Below are 22,719 nucleotides of genomic sequence, written 5' to 3'. Positions count from 1 at the left end.
AAAATTTCTGTCCACCTAGAGTTTTAGAATTTTTTTTTTTACTATGAAAAATCTGAATGAATGCTTTTATTGTATACCTCTAAGAACTATTCATAGCACCTACACGCATAACTGGGAGAACATGATAAAACAAAGGGCATTTTAAAATGATGAGATAACTATTACTGATTGTATTGTTGTCTTAGATTTAAAAGTACATAATCAGCTCTCTGCGTTAAGGTTAGTGGAGTGTGAGCTCCTTGCGTCTCTTCCTTCACCCACTGCTGTAGAGTTGCTTGGCTCCTTATAGATGTTAGAGTTCCTAAGTCAGTGAGGAAATGGATACAGGAGACATTTCTGTTCCTGCTTTGGGAGATGATGACACTTTAGATGAACTGCAGAGACAGAATCTTCATGAAGCTAAGAAAGCTTCAGTTCAGGGTCTCTCTTGCGGGTTGTCCTCTTAGGAGGCTCGTCAAGGAGCTCTAGCCACATGCTTGTGTCTGATGTTCGCGCCAATTTTGCAGAAGTGACTTCAACCTCCTGCAATTAAGACTGTGCCCTCTTTCTACTCAAGATCCCCACCACCACCACCACCCGACTCTTCCCCTTTGGCTGGGGGTGAATCCTCAGGTTTGTTTGGATTCAGTGGGGATCCTACAGTTTTTTTTTGTTTTTAACTGGGTTAGGGATGCATTTAGCGTGAACTTGGTGCGACCTACGAGCGCAGGTTTCAGTTAGCGCTCTCTCTGTCGGTGTTGCTAGTGGGCCAGGATTCAGCAGAAATCTCCTGTGTTTTGCTGCAGCATCAGGATGGTGTTCCCTTTACTTGAGATTGATACAACAAATGACTGTCACTCAGCCTAGTATCACTTTTCTTTTCAGACTGAAAAGTATTTTTATGGAGACATAGCAAAGGCTAAGACAGCGTCTTTCTTTGTACATTTGGTGTGAATACTTCTTATAGGGAAAATGTTTATAAGAAACCTTGCCACTTTTAACTGCTTCCAAATCCATTTCTACCCGGGGCAAATGAGCAAAGGGGTGAAGTGGTTTCCCCTACACCACACTATGGACAGCCAGGATTCAAGCCAGGGACTCAGGTACCAGTCAGTCATTTAAACCACTGGCTCTCCATCCCTGGGGGCAATCTCATCAGAATAATAAAGATGAAATAGAATTTAATGTTAATAACATTTGGGTTTTGTCACAACTATTTGAGAAAGCAGTGACCCCTTTCCACAAAATAAAACAGATGCATTTCTGCAAATTGCCTCAATTCACAGACATACTGAACCCTTTTTCTTAGCCATAGGTTAGAACCTAAAATATGGTAACAATTTTTTTAAGGCTTTGTTGTAGTTTAGTTATATTCTGCTGTTTTAAGACAAGTTTAATTTATAAATAACTTTTGAAAAAGGCAAAAAATTCCCACCCCACCTATCTATTAAGTAATTGTTCAACATTTATCTTGTTGATGAGTTGGTTTAGGCTGTATTATAGGGTTTTCTTTTCTGTGTATGTGACCTTGAGTTCTCTGCATGCTGCTCAAGTCTTTTACTTTAGGACATTTTATATTAAGAAAAATTTTCAGGTTAATTTGGTCTGGTCCACTATAAAGAAGCTATAGTGTTTACCTGAAGCTAATAAAATAATGTATGTTGTTCCTGTACAGGAGGTGTGAAAAACCATCAATGTGTCAATACCAAAACCAATTTGAAAAGAATCTACTATGAAACAAGGTTTCTCAAATAAAATGTAGTTTAACAAGAAGGCATTCATTCTTCTTCCTGTTTATGGCAATATTTTTTATTAGAATGAAAAAATGATGGTATGTTTTAAATCCACAGACTTAATATCTATCAAACTTGATATTTTCCAAAAGATCAAAGGATTGAATTTCAATTTAAATGTATGGATTTTTGATTAAAGAAGCAACATCTTTCTGGAAAATAGATCAGGAGACATTTTGTGTAGTCTTTCTGTCACCTAAGAAAATTGCAAAAGCATACATTCAAAATTGTGTAAGATTTAGTATACACAGGCAGGAAACAGCTCCATATATATATATAAACACATGCACACACACACACACACACATATATATATATATATATATATATATATATATATATACATACACACACACACTCATACTGTTCACTGTTCTGCCATGGAGTCAAAATGCATTAGCAATTTGGCTTTTTTTCTCTGTAAATTTTGGTTGAAAGATTGTTCATTATTGCTGAATCTCAATGTGATTGTGAATTAAATGATGCAAAACTCAATAAAGTAAAATACACAAAAGACCAATTAGCTTGTTATCTCAGTAAGTATATAGAAGAATGAGAGAACATACTGTTCTACACAGTAGCATATAATTAAGATGTAGTCATAAATCAAGGAAATATTATAACTTGTTTAGGTGCACAGGTGGCCTTTAGAAAGATTGATTAGCTCCTCTTGCCCCCTTGAGAGGTGAGTCCATAGTGATTCCTGCAAAGTTAAAAAGAATAATTTCTCAAACTTCCCTCAGAGTGTATATGCTTCAGTACAAACAGCGAGCAGGAAATGGATGCAGGAAGGTGTTCATGTCCTTGTTCCTTCCTGTTCCAGATGCTCTCTACGATGTGATCACGGTTGGAGCCCCAGCCGCCCATTTTCAGGGATTTAAGAATGGTGGTCTCCGGAAACTTCTCCATAGGTTTGAAATGGAAAGAAGAAAGTAAGTGATGGCAAAATATGTCCGTGATATAAGAGTTTTTGAACTTCCCAAAAATGCTTGGGCATTCTCTTTTGTTTAAGAATGCATACTATTTTTTAAAATTTATTTATTTATAACTATAGAACTGGGGTTACAGGCCAGAGGTACAGGGGCAATGAGAGGATTCACCAGGAACAGAATGGGGAGCAGAACAGGCAGATGTGCTGAAACACACCGCTGAGGGGAAAAGCGGGAAGACAGGAGAGGTCTGCTAGTCGTGTGGGTCACCTCCAGGGCGGGAATTGAACTCCTGCTGAAGTGTCTTTAGCTTCTTAATGCTGTGCTTTAACCCACTGCACCACCAGAGAGGGCCCCACATTCTCTACTTTAATTACATTAGAATAAGTGAAATACATTAGTGTATTGCTTCTACGGGAGTCCTGTGCTCATATAAAAGAAATCTTCTCTGGAAGATGTGTGACTAAAAGTTAGGAGGAATAATGTTTACACAGATATAGTCTGACTTAACTGTGATGCTGGGGATGTGAAATGAAGACCCTGGGTCCTAATGCCTGACCCTCCCTGTGGTAGTGATTTCTGGGGTATCTGATGCCATGTACTGGCCTGTCGTGTCGATGACTCATGCTATGATGCAATGTTCGCATAGAATTCTATCAGTTCTGCCCCTTGTGGAAAAGACATGGCAATAAAACCAAACTATTACCATTGCTATTTGTAATTTAAATATATACTTTCTTATTTTTTGACTTCTTATTTTCTACTTTTGAATATTACTATAAAATACTGTTCTGACCACACACAGGTAAATCATCAAGAGCATTATCCAGGTGTGAAGGGAAACTTTTCAAATAGTTAATCTTCTTAAGTAAAGAGCCTAAATTTGTAAACACAGGGGAAAGTTATTCTTCATCATAGATGGTTTACTAATGATACTAGAAAATCTGGCAAAATTAGAAGCTTTGAAGAAAGTTTTATTACATCATGCATTTGTTAAAGTCCAGATATTCAGAAACTATTAAAAGTTAGAATTGAATAACTGATACACTACTACATAAATGTGTAAGTTAATGATACATGTATTTTCTTGTTTAAAATTAGCATATTTTATTGTAATACTGTAAATAACTCAGCTACAGTCCTAATTCAGATTTCTCTAAATTTTTTCTTTGTTTTTGGTGGAGAGGGTATAGAGTTCCAGGAGACTATATCTCACAGTTCCCGGTTAGAGAAATTATCAGGTGATCATCACAAAGAACTGTGCCAGAACAGCCTCCTTCAGGTTACCTCTTAATCATCACACCTCCTGCCCAGCTAGGGTACCCCTTAATCATTGCACCTCACCCTCTTTCTGTTGCAGAAAGCCTCTGTCACTGTTAGGACAATAGGAATAGAATTCAAGTTCTATCCAGGGGCCCTGAGGGGAGGGGCACTTCCTGTTCATTCATACAGCTTCAAAGGCCATCCCAGGTGGGGGGGGGGGTTTGATGAATCCTGACACAGGAATGGGGTGGACAGGGGTAGAGTTTTCGGCCCTGGTGGGGAGAAGTGTTTCTCTATGATCCTTGGTGCACTGTCCTTTGAGTAGGGGAGAGGAGAGCTATTTTGTGCCAGTCGCCACACAGCCAGGAATGCTCAGTGACTCTGTTCTGTCTGGCCACCCTTCCCTTCCCTGGTCCTTCAACTCATCTTTTTTTTTTTTTTTTTTAATTATTATTTATTTATGCATACAGAACTGGGATACAGGCTTGAGGTTCTGGGGGGTGAGACGATTCACCAGAGACAGAGGGGGGACCCGGACAGGCAGATTGAATGAAATATACTACTGAGGGGAGTAGTGGGCAGGTCAGGAGAGGTCTGCCACCCCTGGCCCAGGATAGAACTCATGACACAGAGACTGTGGATAGCTTCATAGTGCTGAGACTTCACCCCTTGTGCCACCAGGGAGGGCTCTTCTTCTTTCTTTTATAACACCCACAAGAGATAACCCAGATCTTTTGGGTCAGTTTTATAGGAAAACTGCCACAGTCATTGTACTACTTCACTTCCATTTCTCATCTTCCCTGCTAAAGCAGTGCAATACTGTCATCTGAGAATAGGCCTAAATTCTGTGTCTCTTCCTTAGTGTTCTATTCTTTCAGGAAAACATTGACCACATAATGAAAAAGTTTTTAGCATAAGAGAGATTTACTTGTAGTATCCATAGACCGTAATTCAGATCATAAAATGTGCATTTTAAATGCCACAAGATAATTAACTGATCCTTAAAGCATAGACACTCCCCTGTTCAGGGGACATCCAAGGAGCTCACCTCATCCACCTGACGTTCAAAATCTCTCGCTCTCACCCACCACCTCGACTTCTATCACCTCCTCTCCTCTGTTACTCTTGGCTTCTTGGCAAGCTGTTTTCTTCACGTTTCACACTTCCCACCTCTCCTTTCTTCACAGGAAACCATACAACGCTTGTTTTCCATTCCTTTCAGAACAGTTTATATAAACCTATTCAAAATTCCACACATTTCATCCTAGAGCCTGTTCTGTCCATTCAGTCTTCCTGACGTCTCCAGGTAGTTTTATTTTCTGTCCAAATATTTTGTTTTCATGTCCCTGACAGCCTATTAAATCACACTGCTGGTGTTTTCGGTTTTGATCTGTTTGTTCCATAGCAGTTTATCACCACCGTGAGTAAGAGATGGCCTCTTCTTCAATTTTGGCCCTTCTGGAGTATGTCACCGAGTACATAGCATACAAGCATTCTGAAGATCAAATACAAACCCAATGAATTCACAAGTGAATCAGAGCCTCTGATTTAAAAGTACAGTAAACTTCAATGAGAGCTAAAGTTTCACAAATACAATGCAACAGGATCCATGTTAGAAAGAACTGGATTCTCAGTCTTGCTTGCAAATGAGAATCATCTTTGGTACTTTAAAATATTTCATCTGTTCCAAAATATCATACCAGACATATTAAGTAAATTTCCCTGGGAATGGGGCCCAGGATTGGTAGGTTTTAAAAGCTTCCCAGGTGAGACTAATGTGTAACCAGGGTTGACAACTGCAACAGAGACATAAATAAATAGTGCTAGGAGAAGACAAATGAAGCAGAGAGATTAGAGATTGGAGACAGGAACAGTGACGCAGATAATTTTTGAAAAGTAGGATTTATGACTTGAAAAATGTGCAGACACTCAATTGATTTGTCATGGGAGGAAAGAACATTTACATATATGAGTACTTGTTAAAGTAAAGGTGAAATGTATTACAACTCATTTACTTGCAATGTTTGCTTAAAGAATCTCAAACTCATTAGACAATTGTAAAATGGAACCCATGATGACAATAATACTGGAAGAATTTTGATCTGAGAAAACTTGGGTCTCACAAATATGGGAATGGATATTATTCATTGTTATTTGTTTTAGGGTTTCAATGTGGAACCAATAGTCTAATTACACACACACAACCAAAAAGAGATACTCATTGTGGACAAGTGATAGATCTCCCTCTTTACATAGATTTTAGTCCTGGTTCTGGAATTTATAAACTTTTTAATTAGCCAAATTTTCATATCTCTCTGTACCTTAGTTTCCTCATTATAAAGTAAAAACAAGATTCTTAAGAAGATTTGAGGACTTCATATACACCGAATACTTATAATAGCCCTCGTTTATAACATTCAATCTTATTCTGAAAACTTAATAGGCATTTGCTATTATGAGGTAAAGTACATATTTTTTCCTTTCATTCATTCAGAAAAATCTTATGACAACTTCTCATTGGAATACATTTAGACTTCTTTTTTTCTACAATCTTCAGTAAGATTGTATTGACTGAATGTAGCATAATTGTCTATCCAATGTACTATTGATCATTTAGATTGTTTCTAACTTTTTGCTATAGCCAACTGTGTTTGCAAGGTACATCCTTATTTTCATGCCCACAAATGTGTGTTTACTTTTGACAAATTCCAACAATTAGAATTTCTCAATTAAGATGTGGTTAAATTTTAGAGATATTGTCATATTGACCTCCAAAGAAGTTGTGTCACACACGTAATATGACTAATTCCCCATGACATTTTTGAGCACTGGGCTTCAGACACCATTGGCGAGAAGCCCAGACATAGCTGATGAGGTTCACACATATATTTACAACCATTTATCAGATGGTTACTCATTAATTGTATCTTCCAAATGCCTCAGAGTCAACCAATTAAGTAATATCTCGCTCCTTCCCCTCAAACTTCTCTTGGGCATTCCTTTTCTTTTTAAAATTATGTTTATTGAGGTAACAATCATTTATAACACTGTATGTGTTTTCCTTTACACCTTTACAATGTATGTTACTATACCATACCCATCACTAAAGCTCCCACAATCCTCTGCTGTAGTCCACTGGTCCCCTTCCCTATTGGCACCCATCCTCCACCCTCTCCTTCAGTAGCTCAGTAAAAGGCATCACCATCTACCCAGATTCAAATTAGAAACCTAAAGATCTGACTACTTTACTCCTCTTGTTTCCAATTCCAAAAAATAGAAATAAGTTCTGACAGTTTTTCCTTCTTGTTTCTAACAGAGTCATTCATTTCAACATGACATTATAGTTAGAAGAATTCTAACCCCCAGAATTACCATTCCTCTCCTTCCAGGCTGGCTCTGGTCCAGTCTGTGTTTCTCACTTTGGTTGGAGTAATAGTTCTGAACAACTAATGCTGCCTTGTGATTTCATAATTTTCAACATTCCTTACCTGTCTCTTGCCTTGAGGTGATGGAGCAAGACATATATAATGCACTCATATGCAGTCTGGCTCTGTGTTTTTCTCCAGCATCATGGCTTACACACACGTTGTCAAATCTTCCCCGCATGTTCACTTGCTCAGGTTCGGCACTGCGTGGAAGTCTTGGCTAGACCGTTCTGCGTTCAGCCTCCCATGAGCAAACATCCCCTGTAGATGTGTATGCTACGAGGGAGGGCCCGTATCTCTCTGGTTTACCACAGTATCCACAGCAGCCAACTTACAAGTTTGTTGAGTGACTAAGTACGTGAGGGAGGGAGTGAAAGAAGTAAAAGAACTGTCTGTGAGAGATGCAGAGGGAGAAGAAATTACTCTGCCTGAAGAGATCGATGCGACTGAATTAGGCAACAGAAATACAGGGCATATTTGTGGAGCTAGGGGATAGAAACATAGGAGCATTTGTGAAACATCTTGCAGGCTTTCCACACAGTTGTGTGTCAGGTGTTGGGTTGTCAGTGTCTCCCTGCACCTCACAGAGAAGGGGAAAGAAACGTTATATGCTCTGTTTTATCAAAATAGTCGACCTAAAATCTGATTTGGTGTTAGCAACGTGGTGGTGACATTACTGTTAGAGGGCTGAAGACATCCTTCCACTCACCTACCCAAAAGCTTATGAAGCAAAATATGATCTGAAGTTCAAGTAAGAAGTGCTATGTGGGCTGGGCAGTTCAGGATCCTTACATATTAAACTTTCCTTTAGGGAAAATAGCTTGTTTAATTGTAAAGGGAAAAAAAAGGTTTACTAAATGATCCTAGAATTTATAGTGACAATAAATTTGGTGAAGATTGTCTGAAAATAATAAAATACATTATCAATCTTAATTGTGCTATTTCAGAAAATCACTGACCTTCTCACCTTTCAGTTTTCATATTTGTATGACAGAGTGATTTTTTTTTTCAAATCATTAGATTGCTAGAAAGAGCAGTTAAAATAACAGTTGATTGCACTCATGTGGAATATATATAAAGACACCACATGAGGGAAGAAACCCTTGAAACCTGACTGCGGATTGAGGCTACCGAGAGGGGAAGCGGGGAGGGGCGAGTGGGACAGGGGGAAGGGACCTTCTGGGCTGTGGTGGAGGATTACTGTGCTTGGTGGTGAGCATGGTGTGCTGCTACACTCGGAGGTGTGAGCCTATACTCCTAAATCACACACAGTGCTGTAAGCCAACTTTACCGCAATTAAAACTAATTAAAAAAAAAAAAAAAGACTAGTAAAAATCTTGAGTTTTTTGAGGAGAGACTTATTTAAGTCTATCATCACTATTTCTCAGGAAGATATTTTGGATAATCTCACTTTGCAATTATTGTTTTTTTAATTTCACACATTAACTAAGATATGAATTCTGGCTTTATCTCAGAAGAAAAGAGAATCAACATGAAGATTAAAATGTTAAATATGCAAAATGCAAGAAGAAAAATTATTTTATCTGCTTAATTAAAAAGTTAGAGGTGAAAATGAGGTGGCTTGAGGAGTTATTTTCTACAAATCAAGACTTGTTTTTCGCCTTCACTGAAAACTTGGACAATGTTTAGAACCACAAAGTGGGTAGTTGTCATTTCAACCAGTCTGCATTCAATCCAAAAAAGAACTTTTGTCTTCAGATTAAACATTGAGCTATTTCTAGCATATTGCTTCATGCTTTCTATTAATGTAGTTATTTGGGATCCATAATTCCAAACAATAGAAAAGGAAGAACATCCTTTACAAATAAATTGCAATAAAATAAAAATATATATATATTCCAGGGCTTTAGATGCTAACTCTGAGTTCTCTCATTTTTGGCACATTACAGCAAAATGCAGACTTTCCAAAAATGTAAATATGGAATCTCTGGTATAGAAAAATCACTCGATTGTGCAGCAAGAGGAAAGTATGGACGAAGCACGTTTTTTCTCCTCAAGGACCTTGTCTGGGCGTCCCCTGCCCTGTTCTAAGGCTTCTGTTGATGAAGTAGTTACTCTAGTGACCTTGATGGAGGGGAGAGATGACTTGAAATAGGGTGGGGTCAATAGGCATGAAGAGATTAGCAATGGTTATAGAGATATGTTGGAGCGTGTGGCACTTTTCCTTTTTACTTGTTTGTTTGGAGTGAGGTGAAAATCCAGAGGAATCAAGGAGCACTCTGGCTTCTGTGGTGCCCTGAGAAGGTGGTGCCATTTGCTGCAGACTGGCTCTGAAACTCCAGCAATGGAGGGTGACCTATGAATGTGTGGACATGCCTCAGCATGTAAGACTGGACAACCTCAGACTGCTCATTTGCTGTGACACGTCCTGGTGGTAGCTTCTCCTATAGGCTATGAGGATTCATTGGCAGGTGTTTGTGTAATGTCCGTAGTATGAGATTTTCATTTTGAGCGACAGTGGACAGAACTGAAGAAGGCAAACATTATCAGGCCATATAACTGTGGCAGTGAGAGGAAATGAGTGACTATGGTGTTGCAGGTCTTTCTAAGGAAACTTACAGAATTAAAATCCAATGGGTTGAGGGAGATTGGGTAGGGTTGAAAGATTTTTAGGTTTCTGGCTGATGTAACTGGGTAAAGGGCAGGGTCTCTGGGAAAGGCAATGCAAAGAAACCATTTGGAGCATTACTTATTTGATAAGATCAGTTGTCCAATAGGCAAAGAATTTTGGGAAACCAGAAAATCATTTTGTTGAGTCTACGTTTTCCACATTTTTTTTTAAAGATTTATTTATTTGTACATATAGAACTGGGGTACAGGCCAGAGGCTTAGGGGCGGCGAGAGGCTTCACCAGAGACAGAGCGGGGAGCAGAACAGGCAGATCTACGAAGTACACTGCTGAGGGGAGCAGCGGGCGGGTCAGGAGAGGTCTGCCACGCCATGTGGTCACTTCCGGGGCAGGCGGGAATCGAACTCATGCAGAAGTGGCTTTAGCTTCTCAGTGCAGTGCTTTAACCCGCTGCGCCACCAGGGAGGGCCGTTCCACATTTTTTAAATCTTTTAAATATTTATAATTCTTAGTGGAGCTCAGAAACTATGTGTTTCTCTGTTTGCTTCAGTGATGAGACTGCCAAGGCCCAAGTACTGTGTAGCTACTGACAGCCCCAGAGCCTGAAAATCACTGTGTCCTGACCTGTTTCCTGGACGCATTTACACTCAGACAGTCGGTAGATGCTCAACACAAAGCATAGGCCCTTTCCTTATTTTTATGTTTTAGTTGTATTATTTTTATTGAAATGACAATGACTTACAACAATTTATGTATTGGGGGATACAGGATCACACCTTTTCCGATGTATGTTACACCATCACATCCACCACCAGGGCACCCATATTCCTCCACCATAGTCCACTGGACCCCCGTATCCTTCGCTGTCTCTCCCTGAACCCCCTTTCTGATAGCTTCAGTTCTATATCAGGTTTCTAGGATTTGCACAAAACATACTGTTAATAATTAACAGAGTTAGATTATGGACTGCTCCAGGAATTGATTTTGCTAAATATCAGGTAAAACTTTTTTATAATATTGTATTCAGTTTTTGGGTCTTTATAAGAATGTATTTTTAAAAGTAAATTACTTTATCTGGACTATTTTTAAAAGCACATGAATTGAGGTGGTGCTTTGCCCCCAGATAAGCCACCGCTTTGGTCTGCCTGAAATTGCTCTGTATGACTGTCAGTAAAAATAGTTCTAAGACTTTAGTCTTACTGTTTCTCTATCCATATCCCTTGCAAATACACCTCAGGAGCCATTATTTTAGATATATTCCTATAATAAAGGAAAAGAAAAGAGTAAATTTTTCAGAGATGTTCATAGATTCAATTTATCTCAGTAAAATCTTGAAAGAATGAATAAGCAAACTATACTTCACCACTAAAGTAGAACACTATGCAGACATCTGTGTGTGGAGTATGAGGTGAGATACATATTTGAAAGACATGAACTAATACATACACACAGAAGGCACCAACCTCAATATATCAGTGGATGATTTGGAAAGAATAATACATTTACTTAGGGCGGCACAATTATAGTCAGTTTTATTTCCTTTTAGGGTAGCTCTGTTTTCTATCTTCTCCAGTTTCTTGGTTGTAGAATAAGACAAATGACTTGGAACCTCTTTGCCATTTCTACATCAAGCAAATATGGAACTCTTGGTAACATGAACGACAATCTCCAACTACAAAAGAACCTAGAAAACTTGGAGGCAGAACGACCCCCTTTCACATCGCCTTTAAATGGCATCAGACTGAGGTGCATGGGGGGCGGTAACACCCGTGCCGCCACAGGGGCTGAAACCACTGTGGAAACCACTGTGAAACCAGTTTCCTCCCGGGGGATGTTGACTTTGCAAGAAGCTGAGCTCATGGAGCAGTCTTGTGGGAAGGAGATTGAACCATAAAATAGCAATGAGCTCTTTCTCCTGCTGGCTACCAGCCCGGACCGTGGCATTTAGAGGATGGGCATCAGCCGCTGATCATCTCTCAGCCTCTGCTTTCTCGATGCTTTGACTGTGCAATGGTCATTCAATATGTGTTGAAAGCAATTTACTGCAAGATGATTTTCAAATTATTTCTTTAGCCTAAATTATTTCTTAAGTCTGTGCTATAAAATAGAATCATATATCTTCGCTTAACAAGCTTTGTTTAAATTTAGAAGATGAGAACGTCTTCAATTATGTTGTAATATTATTGGCTATACCTACCAATATGCTCCTGAATAAAATCTGTTGTCATTTTCCCCAATTTAGAATGGGGCAATCAATACCAAGTTTAAGAGGTAGTAAAACATAGTGAATAGTTGAAGCTGTGTATAACAGTTAAGACTTGTAATAATTTGGGCCATGGCTCTACCATCTCCTCTAGGTGTGTGACTGGACCAAGTTGCTTAAACCACCCGGGCATCAACCTCTCTGTATCTGGATAGTGGAGTACATTTGTTCTCCAACAGTTTTTCTGACGATCAAAAATTTAAAAAATCCCTTAAAAACATAATGCTAAACCCCTAATATAAATCCAATTATTATTAATTACTAACATGGGGAGGAATTGAATTAACATTTGTATTATTAATTCAATTTATACGGTCTAAATTATTGACTCTATTAAAGACCCTCCACAAAAAAATCAGATTGATTGGGGGTGGAGTAGGCTGTGTTCATGGTCCACTTTTCAGGCATTTCCCTTATCCCCAAAAGATAATGGTCATTTGCAACTAAGTCAGTATTTTCCTTTGCACTGTATTTGTGAATAGATTCTCTTGTTGGTACCTTATCTTACTGTGTGCTCTGACCAGGCACCTGAAGGCATGTGGTCTAGATTTTGAGATGGGAGGAAGTCAGAAGGCCTGGTTTGGACGTCACCCCATCATCCCTTCATAGAAGACTGAGCATGGAGTTATCAGAAGGCAAATAAGCAGCAATACAATTGACCAGACTCTGGGAAGTTAGTGAAGGAAATCGGGGCAAATGAATTCAAAGAACAATAGAAATGGACAATAAAAGGAAGTGAAAACACATTGGACTTTTTCCATTTGAAGGTCACATTAATATACTTGAAACTAATTTATTAGGGCAGGAGAGAACTGAGAAGAATACATACATAAACTAGAGATAGATAGTAGGAGCCAATGTGATCAAAACCAAAAGGCAAATTCTCTTTAAGGGAAAGTTGAACTGAAATGACTTTCAGGTTTCTTTTCTCTTAATTAACATTGGCTGATACAGAGAAAAAGGACACCTCAGGTTTTGTTCAAAACACTCTTTATTCTAAAACTTCTATGAAACCAGTACTTGTGACTTGTTTTAAAGATAACCAATTTAAACTTAAATAAGCACTTGTTTAATTATGTAGGTGAAATCTGTAGGAGGTAAACAAAACAAATAGTGGCTTCCTACTAGTTCTTTCCCTAGTCACACTTCTGGCAAACATGGAAAGGATGCAGAGGAACGAGCAGAGAAGTGCGCTTTCACCTACAATTTCATGCACATTGTTAAGCCCTGTGAAGCCAGAAGAGTATATTCAAGTGCACTAAGGTGTAAATTTTCATCTATTAGCCATGTGGTTTTTTCTCAGTGAGAACTGAATGCATGCCATCCCTCCCTCTGGATTCAAGAGATTGTTATTTCACAAGTAGTGCTTGAGTTGGGGAAAAATAAGTGGAAATAACCCTTGGAGTTCTCTCTGGAGATTCAGTTCTGCCACAGGGTAGAAGCACGTGACTTCAGCATCTTTAACCACGCTCGTCAGTATCGACACCTGGCTGGGCCCTTTCACCTTCTTGTCTGCTCATCACCTCTCATCTCTATTTATTCCTGACTCAATTACCATTTTTACTAGGGCAAGAATGGGGCTTAAAAGGGTGTATGTAGGAAAAAAAAATAATGGCCAATGAATTGCAGCTAGAACTAGCAGGTTGAAAGTGGGTAAGAGCCACTGCAATCAAAACCAATAGGGAAATGTCCTTTGGTGACAAATTGAATCAAAATGAATCAGTTGTGCAAATGGCTTCAAAATGTTCCCTTTAGGTAGTAGTGGTGTTGGGCTTGGCGGAGGGGAGGGTCGGATAACCAGTAAGCAAGTCCCAAGAAGTAGAATGCAGGCAGGGAGCTAAGAAAAAGAGGCTTTATTTCTCTTGCTTTATCTGCCTCCTGCTTCCTTCAAACATAAGCAGATGTCAAGGATTTCAGTGTCACAGAGAAAGGACTGAGGGGGAGGCTGGTTTGTAAGTGGCTGCAATACCCCTGGGGTAGCTGATGGTGGCACAGTAGGTTGGTCGCAGCCAGGGTCTGGAAATTAGTGATCAGATTCTGCAGATACTTTGAAAGAAAGGAAGAAATTTCAGAAACTTGAACAAAAATAAGAATAGTAGAAAAAAAAACATAAACAATATAAATGAATTGGCCCTGAACTGAGAGGAGTTGTCGGAAATGGGGAGCAGTTCAGGAGCTCAGTTTGGGTCTGCACAAGTTGAGGCCATCAGGAGGAGGCTTGACTTTCATTGGAGTTTAGAGGAAAGGCCTAAACCACATGTGGGAATGGTTATCATGAACACAGCTGAACTGTTTAAACCACTAAACTGAATAGTGATATTGCGTAGAAAGGGTAATTTGGTTAAATAAAACAGGCATCAGACATGACAGGACCAGAGAGACAAGATAGAAGAGACACCAGGAGAACTGAAGTCCTTGTTGAAATTATGTTTTGGTTAGCAATTAAAGTTTGTGGACTGAGTGTCATTTGACTATGTGCTTTATTTTTTGATCTAAGATGACACCTCTCGTAACAAGATGCAAATACATCTATGAGTATGTGCAGTATTCTAGCTACACTGACATCAACAATATAAATATGTAGTAAAGTATGTGCATATATTCATTTTATTTTACTGTGTCATCAGTAGGCACATACTATGAAAATACTTTTAATTACTCATGGTTGGCTATATTATTTATATCCTTTATTTTTAACCCAAACAAATACTTGGTTTCTTCTGGTTTTGTCTGATTAATAGTTGAGTCAAGTGTTTGGCCTTGCTTTAAATTTCAGACTACTATAAAATAGAGTTTTCAGCGATATTCATTTTATTTCAATAATTAAATTATACTCCTAACTTTCCATTTAAAAAGCTATAACTATTAAAATATATGACATGTTTAAAGAGTAAGGCATTGAATAGGTAGATAAAATTTATGTATGCTTAAAATTATTTTGTGGGTGGTGATTTCCCCCCCATCCTATACTATTTCATCCCAGACACACCGACATTGGTTTTTATTGTAGAAAATGAATCTTTCAGCCTCACTAGGTAAGAAGCTCATCCTTAAATGTCTCATCGGAAGCACTAATGCCTGCTACCTAACTCTGCTATGCAGGACTGACTTGGAAACTGGGGCAGAAGTTATGTTTATGTCCATGATGGTGGCTCAAGAATGTTGGGGGGGGGCGAGAAAAAGAGAATGAAAGGAGTTTATTGGGAGAAAAAATGATGAAAGGAGGATGAAAAAGATTAGAGAAGGCAACATTGGTAATAAGAAGGGAACAGAAGTAATTGCTGAATATAAAGATAGTCAGTAATAATAGCTCTTTACAAGCCTACAAAAGTTTGAGTAAGTTAAGGATAAATAACTTCAAACTGATGTAACATATCAATAAGGAACTTATGTCACTCATCATGTGACATGATCAAAGGTTTAGATAAGATCTCACAATCAAGACAAGAGAGCAGTTGTCTCTAAAAGTGCTCAGCTGTTACCCTGCTTCAGGATTCCCGGATGTGCTGGTGACAAATGCTATAACTGAAGCAGAATTTCTTGGTGTTGCTAAGGAATCTGCATTCTAAAATAAACACCCATCCTCAAGTGAATCATGTATCTGCAAGAATTTGAGTGTTGCTGAATTAGGATCCATATAAGGAGAAATAAATCTTGAAAATGTATAGGATAGACTCAAGTGGAGAGGAGACTTGAGGAAATTTGCAGAGTAAAGAATATGTAGGAAAAAATAATGAAAGTAGACAATGTACAGGAATAAAATAACAGTGAGTTGCCAGGAAAGTATGTTCTGGATGAAGAAGGAAGACAATGATAACAGAAATAATAATAAAAAAAATGCTTGGCAGGGAGTACACACGGAGGTCTAGAAGGACAGACTCAAAAAGCAGACAGTTACGTGAAGGGAAGATGGAGGACCAAGGCTCTGTGAGCTGCAGTTTTCCAGGATCTAAGTGGTATAAGATTTTCAGTGCCTGTAAGATGACACCAGAAAGCAAACATAATGACAGAAGAGATCAGAGAAAAGAGATCAGAGAGCAGCTGCTCCAGGCATTTCCTCTATGTTGGGTCTGTAGTAAGTCCCCTTCTCAACTCTCAGAGATGCTGGGCATCAAGAGTTATCCCCACCTGTGACACTTCAATCTCTGTAGATAATCATTTTCTTAGCACAAGTAAAAAGGAGTTGTTTGATTGACGAAGTTCCTTGTGGATTAAACTTTATGTGCAGTCTGAGACAGAGGAGGGAGGGGGGCATCAGTACATGATTTTTTAAGTGCTTCAGCACACTCTAGCTTGAGATTAGAGGAGTAGAGACACTGATAATTGATGAGAACTATTGTTTCTTTCCTCTCCTTGCCTTTTTTCAGTCTTCTTTATTTACTCTAAAATGTGTATAATAAGTAGTTAAGGAATTTTTTATTTTAACCTCTTGCTTGTGATGCTTAAAGTCTCCAAGTAAAAACTGAGAGTAAATTTTCCTGAGTGTCTCAGACTCATGATGTGTTTCTTAGCCTTCACAAGCCTGCACCCCCTTGGACTTCTCATTCCAATCTTCTAAATAGTCTCAGCGACTGAGACATGTCCTTATTGTGCAAAGACACAAAGAATGAACTATCCATTATATGCTTGCAAAGGAATATTTGCTCCCTGAAGAAACTCAGACTTTCTCCTGAAAATCTGTAGGTAAAGGGAAGGGCAGAGGTGGCAGATGTTAATTTTTCTTATTAGAATCTGATGTTCCAAAATAAGAAATTGAATTAGGGGGTTTCAATACTTGTCTTACAAACTTTTAATATTGTGAGAAACAAATCTTAAGGTACTTATCAATCAGAAGGAATGATATGAAGCCTCCTGGCCTTAAAGGGTGTGCATTCTTTCTGCATTGGTGTAACTTGCCTCTATGTTTCTTGTTGCAGTACTGGATATCAGTTTATTTACTATTCACCTGAAAACACAGCCAAAGCCAAAGAAGTTCTCAGCAACATCAATCAGCTGCAGCCTCTGATAGCGACCCATGCAGACTTCCTGCTTCATTCTGCCAGCCAGCATTGTCCAGACAGCTTGAAGAATTCTTTAAAGATGCTTTCAGAAAAAGTAAGATCCACATCATCACAGCGGTGGGGGAAATGAAACCCCCAAATCCCCACTGGTGCTGCTTTCTGCATGCACTGCCTTCCCTAGCATCTGGAAGTGTAAAATGGACTAGGTTAAAAAGTGAGCTTGCAAGTATTGCCACAGGACCAAAATAAATTGGCCTCATTCTCTATTCAGATCTTACCCAGCTTTAATTTTATTGTCCTGGTAGGAAATGAAACCTGTTTTTGGTTGAGATATATTTTCTCTTTTTCTTGACATAGTTCATTTTTTATGGTTCATGGTCTTATTAAGTGAATAAATTAGTTTTGAACATTATTTTCCTCTAGTTTTGAACATTATTTTCAGGCAGGAAGTGAGACACTTGTACAGGACCACCCCTTCCCTGGGGAGCACAGTGCTGGGTGGTTCCTCCCAGGGGCAAAGGCTAATTCCTCTGCCTCAGTTTGTTCTCTAACTTACCTTCTGGCAGAGGAGGTGATACTTCTAAATGTGCTTTAGTCATTTGAAATGCTATGGGGCCTAGTTACTTCTAAAGGTGAGCGGCAGCTGTGTGTAAACAAGGAAGAATGTTCTGCCATGGGGTGACCCTCAGCATCAACCCCATGACTAGCTAGGGTCCCTGAACGATACAGAGAAGACAAGCAAGATGGAAAAAGACAAATTGTAACTTGATTTTAAATGTAAAAGTAGGTAACCTAACATCCAATGCCTGTATTTTCTCCTCCCATTCTCTGCATTCTGAGGATATTTTGCAGTTTATTGTGAGATACTTCCAGTCAATAGGCCCTTGAAGAAGTAGATCAGAGGGCCTCCACCCTCCCTCCCCTTGCCTCTCCCACCAGTGTCATTTTAGAAAAAGGTAACAGAGCAGTGAGTCAGAGAAACCCGGCCATTACTATGTGTGTGTATAATTTTGATTCGGATATGTTCATTTACAATAGACACTAACACTGTTTTAACATATTATTCCCTCTTTCATTGAATGAAACTCATATCTATTTTCACCCAAAATTAGCTAATATCTATTTAGAAAAGTCAAGTGAAATATCCAAAAATTAAAAAGTGAATAATTAAAACTCAAGAGTTCCAGTTTGAAATGCAACTTTCTGTGACAGACAAGTACTTCATTAAGGAAAGGAAGAACACATTGACCTGGATTTTGTTAGTACTATGCTGTGCCAGGAGCTTTGTAACCTTCATATTTCATTTACTCTTCATGTCATGGGTATATATTCTCTCCACAGAGGAAAACTTTGCAGCTCAAAGAAGTTGACTGATGTGCAAAATCAGGCAGATAGAGGCAAGCTCAGGATTCTGACAAAGTCAGGTTTCAAAGTCAGGCCTCACCGACCGTGTGTAGGATCTCTTTCTGTTGTCCTCCATTTGATAGATGTGTTTTAGCATTTACCTTTTGAAAATTTTAAAAACTCTTGTTAGAAAACCCCTCACCAATCCTTAAATATTCCAGTAGTCACCTTGCATCGTGACTGGGAGAGAAGAGGAAACAATACAAATAATTGCATGTAGCAAACATAACGATTTCATTTTGACCCATTTGTATTTTGGAATTATAGATGAGATGAGGTATTTCTGGACTCACCTAAGCAGAAAATTTTATCAAGCAACACATCACAGCAGTGACTGCCAAGCAGTATTTATATTCTTCCTGGGCGTTGGGCAGGGGTTTGTCATTCATGCGTCAGTTACAACTTGCTGCCATGATTTTGGGGGCATAAGGTGTCTTCTCTCCTCCTTTCATCCAAAATCACTCTTACTTTTTCCCTATGTTTGTCTACTAAGTAGACAAACTTCATCTTCTAGCAAGTCTGTCATTCCTTGACATCAGGAGGATATTTTTTAAATTTAAGTTTGCAAACCATCTAGTCTTTCAAGAATTCCTGCCTGAATTTTTTTTTAAGATTTATTTATTTATGCATCCAGAACTGGGGTACAGGCCAGAGGTGCAGGGGTGGCGAGAAGATTCACCAGAGACAGAGTGGGAAGCAGAACAGGCAGATTGATGAAGAACACTGCTGAGGAGAGCAGTGGACGGGTCAGGAGAGGTCTGCTGCGCCATGTGGGTCACCTCTGGGGCTGGAATTGAACTCATGCTGAAGTGACTTCAGCTTTCCAGTGCTGTGCTTTAACCTGCTGCACCACCAGGGAGGGCCTTCCTGCCTGAAATTTCAAAATATTATCTAAGTTAACAGAACTTTTAATTTTCTATGAATACAGAAGTTCAGGATGTAGAATAGAGTTTGATTCATGAATTTAGCATGGAAGAGATAGTTTTAATGGCATCTTAAATCTTCATATAATTTGATATTAGTAAGATTAAAGCTTAAAATATTTTATTTTATTATTTTTTTAAGATTTATTTATTCATACAGAACTGGGGTACAGGCCAGAGATGCGGAGGGTGAGAGGATTCACCAGAGACAGAGTGGGGAGCAGAACAGGCAGATCAATGAAGTATACTGCTGAGGGGAGCAGTGGGCGGGTTGGGAGAGGTCTGCCGCACCATGTGGATCTCCTTGGGGCAGGTGGGGATCGAACTCATGCAGAATCGGCTTAAGCTTCTTTGTGCTGTGCTTTAACCCGCTACACCACCAGGGAGGGCCTAAAATATTTTATTTTTAAGCTCTTGCCCACTGGGGATTAGAAAATAAAAGTTCTTGATGACAGGAGGGCAAAGGTGAGTGGGAAAACATTCTTTTAAAATGAACAAGAATATAAACACATAAATTAACTAAAAATAAGAAGAAAATAAAAGTTCTTTTTGTTGATGTATTCCTGTTTCTTTGATTCTGAACTGGTCTGCTGAGAAAATAAGAGTAGATTTCATAGAACTCATCTCTACAGCACTTTCAGTATAAAGTAGGAGTTGTCTATGTGCATGTTTCTCAGAGAACGCTAAAGGCTTACGGCCTTGCGTGGCAGGACAGAGTGGAGTGGGCTGGAGTGGACTAGGTGTGCTTAGGAGACTGAGGACAGCCCTGGGTACTGCTCAAGGAGGCAGTGACATCATATCTGGAGATCATGTAATGGACACAATAGCATTTCAGTATACACCCAGAGCCCAGGGGAAAGCCAGGGCAGCCAAGAAGCAACTTGCTAATAGGGCATATTCAGAGTCTCAGTAGAGGCAGTATTTGTAGATCTACAGGCGATTTACATCTTCTCTACAGCTACCAAAACCAAGCCACAGGACTAACGTTCCGAGGAAATGTCATTCCTCTGATATTGGTGGAAAGAGAAATAATACATACATTTTATGAAAAGTAAAAATAACTACTGAATCCACACTACTTGCTAGCCACCATTCCTGACACTAAAGGCACAAAAAGAAACAAGACACAGTCTTGTTAATCCCGAGAGATTCAAGGTTCTTAATGGTGACGGTTATGGTAGTAACGATGGCAGCAGTATTAGCATTTACTGGAGGCTTCAAAACTGTGTGCATATAAAGTCTTAAATGTTCACAATTCCATGAAGTGAGTGCTATTAACTTTAGCATTGAATCTTCCTAATCCTATGGAGAGAGGCTATATTAATACCATTCTACACAGTAGGGGAAACTGAGGCACAGGCACATCTATATAATGCACCCACAATCACACATCTTGTGAATGGAGCTCCGGAATGTGTGAGCTTAACCACTATCTTACATTGTCGAATGTGTCATGAAAACTGTGAAAACACTGTAGACACAAGGCAAGTCTTCCCTCAGTCACTAGGTTCTTAGAAACTTCAAGTCTAAGTGAAACTTCAAGTCCAAAGTTATCACGGCTCGTTGATGTAAAATGAGATTGAGTTCCTAGACCATCTTTATGCAGCAACCCTTTCAATAAAGACATAGAGGTCTTCCAGTATTTAGCAATCATTTGTATTCTTTCATTTATCTTCCATCCACTTCCATCAGTTTAGTCTTGGATATGCCATACATATGGAATGAGTCACTATGCTCTAACAGAATGTGATTCTCAATGTAGGACCTTCCTGATCCACAAAAATTCCAAGGAAGCAGTATAGATATTCAGTATCAAGATGAAGTAAAAATCAGCTACTATTGTGTTTCTTTCTTTTTTTGTATAAGAATCAGCTAAGCACCCAAAACCTTACATTGCAAACCTATAGAACCTACTGCATGATCTCTCATGCCTTTGTTGATAAAATAAGCCCAAGTAAGTTTTAAATACATGAAGAGGGATTTCTGTGTGTGTGCATGCAGCGGGAAGAAAATTATGTTGATTATAAGCACCACAGAAGATTTCACTAGATATTCAGCAACACAGTAATTATGTGTGTGTTATGGAGACTGGAGCTGTATGAGCAGGATTCAAGGGCGACAAGCTGCCTTGCTCTAAAAATAAATCAAAAGAATTTATTGAAACTATTAACAGATAAATAGTTTGGTTAAGCTGAATGGAAGTAAAGTCACATTTTTAATATTGAAATTCACATTGATGGATATAGCCTTGTGACATTAAATATTATGTAAGTAATGTTTCCACATTTTGCCACAACTATGCTAACTTGCCTGAGGGCTATCTAGCCAATTTATTTCATCAGTATTTTTATAACTTCCATTCTCAGTTTAACACTTTATCATGACCATCAATTAACACTTCTTTTCATTCCTTTTCAAAAAAATTACCTTTTTAATTTTGATTTTCTAATTTATTATCGAGTATTTGCTAATATCTTATTTTTGTGTATTTTTTATCTTTCTCATCAACTTCTCTTCAAAGCATCGTCACTATGTCTGATGGGTTTACTTTTTATTCTTCTTGTAGTAAAGAAACCTAGGACAAACACCCTTTTTACAGATAGACATATAGTGTTAAAAGATGTATTCTTTCTGAAAGTTTTGTGAGCAGGGAAATTATATCCCTTCTTCACAGTTGTGTTATACCTGAAGTGAAAAGTTAGTCTTATTGTGCTCAGAAAAGTAAATGCATATTACAATTCACAATGCACTGTCTCCTTACATCATTGAAAAGGGATCAAGACAGTAGGTCCAAGAGTATTTACAATTTCCAGTAAAGCTTGTCAGAGAAGATGATAACACAGCAGTTTGGTACATGACCAGTTATTAGAACTACACATGCTTAAACACTCGGGAAACTGGTGGTAGGGAAGAAGAAGAAGGACAGAAAGCAGTGGGCTGATGATGGCCGTAGGTGCTGTGAAATAAATGAAAACACTACTGACTTTGTTACAAAATATGAGATCTGTTTCAACTGGGTTGCCAATTCAGTCTGTCTTAGGGTGACTGGCTGCTTCTTAGCTTCTGGGTCTGGCTAATCAAGAGGCTCATTTCAAGGGTCCTTCCAGCCCTAGAATTCAGTGATCAGTTGCAAAGACAGATGTACATGTC

General features: G+C 38.8%; 1 protein-coding gene across 5 annotated transcripts in view; it reads left to right on the top strand.

Annotated features, from left to right (window-relative positions):
* Window positions 1-22,719, top strand: part of INPP4B (inositol polyphosphate-4-phosphatase, type II, 105kDa) — a 458,439-nt gene that overhangs the window by 337,320 nt on the left and 98,400 nt on the right. For all 5 annotated transcript variants that reach the window (XM_004685297.2, XM_012726889.1, XM_012726886.1 and 2 more), the window contains 2 exons: window positions 2,596-2,704; window positions 17,159-17,336. In XM_004685297.2, coding sequence (XP_004685354.1) covers window positions 2,596-2,704; window positions 17,159-17,336 — 287 coding nt within the window. The remainder of the gene's footprint in view (window positions 1-2,595; window positions 2,705-17,158; window positions 17,337-22,719) is intronic.

This window comes from Condylura cristata, unplaced genomic scaffold (genome assembly GCF_000260355.1).
Source record: "Condylura cristata isolate star-nosed mole 26May11 unplaced genomic scaffold, ConCri1.0 scaffold00018, whole genome shotgun sequence".
NCBI lineage: Eukaryota > Metazoa > Chordata > Mammalia > Eulipotyphla > Talpidae > Condylura > Condylura cristata.
Note: the sequence above shows the minus strand (reverse complement) of the source record. Positions and strands in the feature narration are given on the sequence as shown.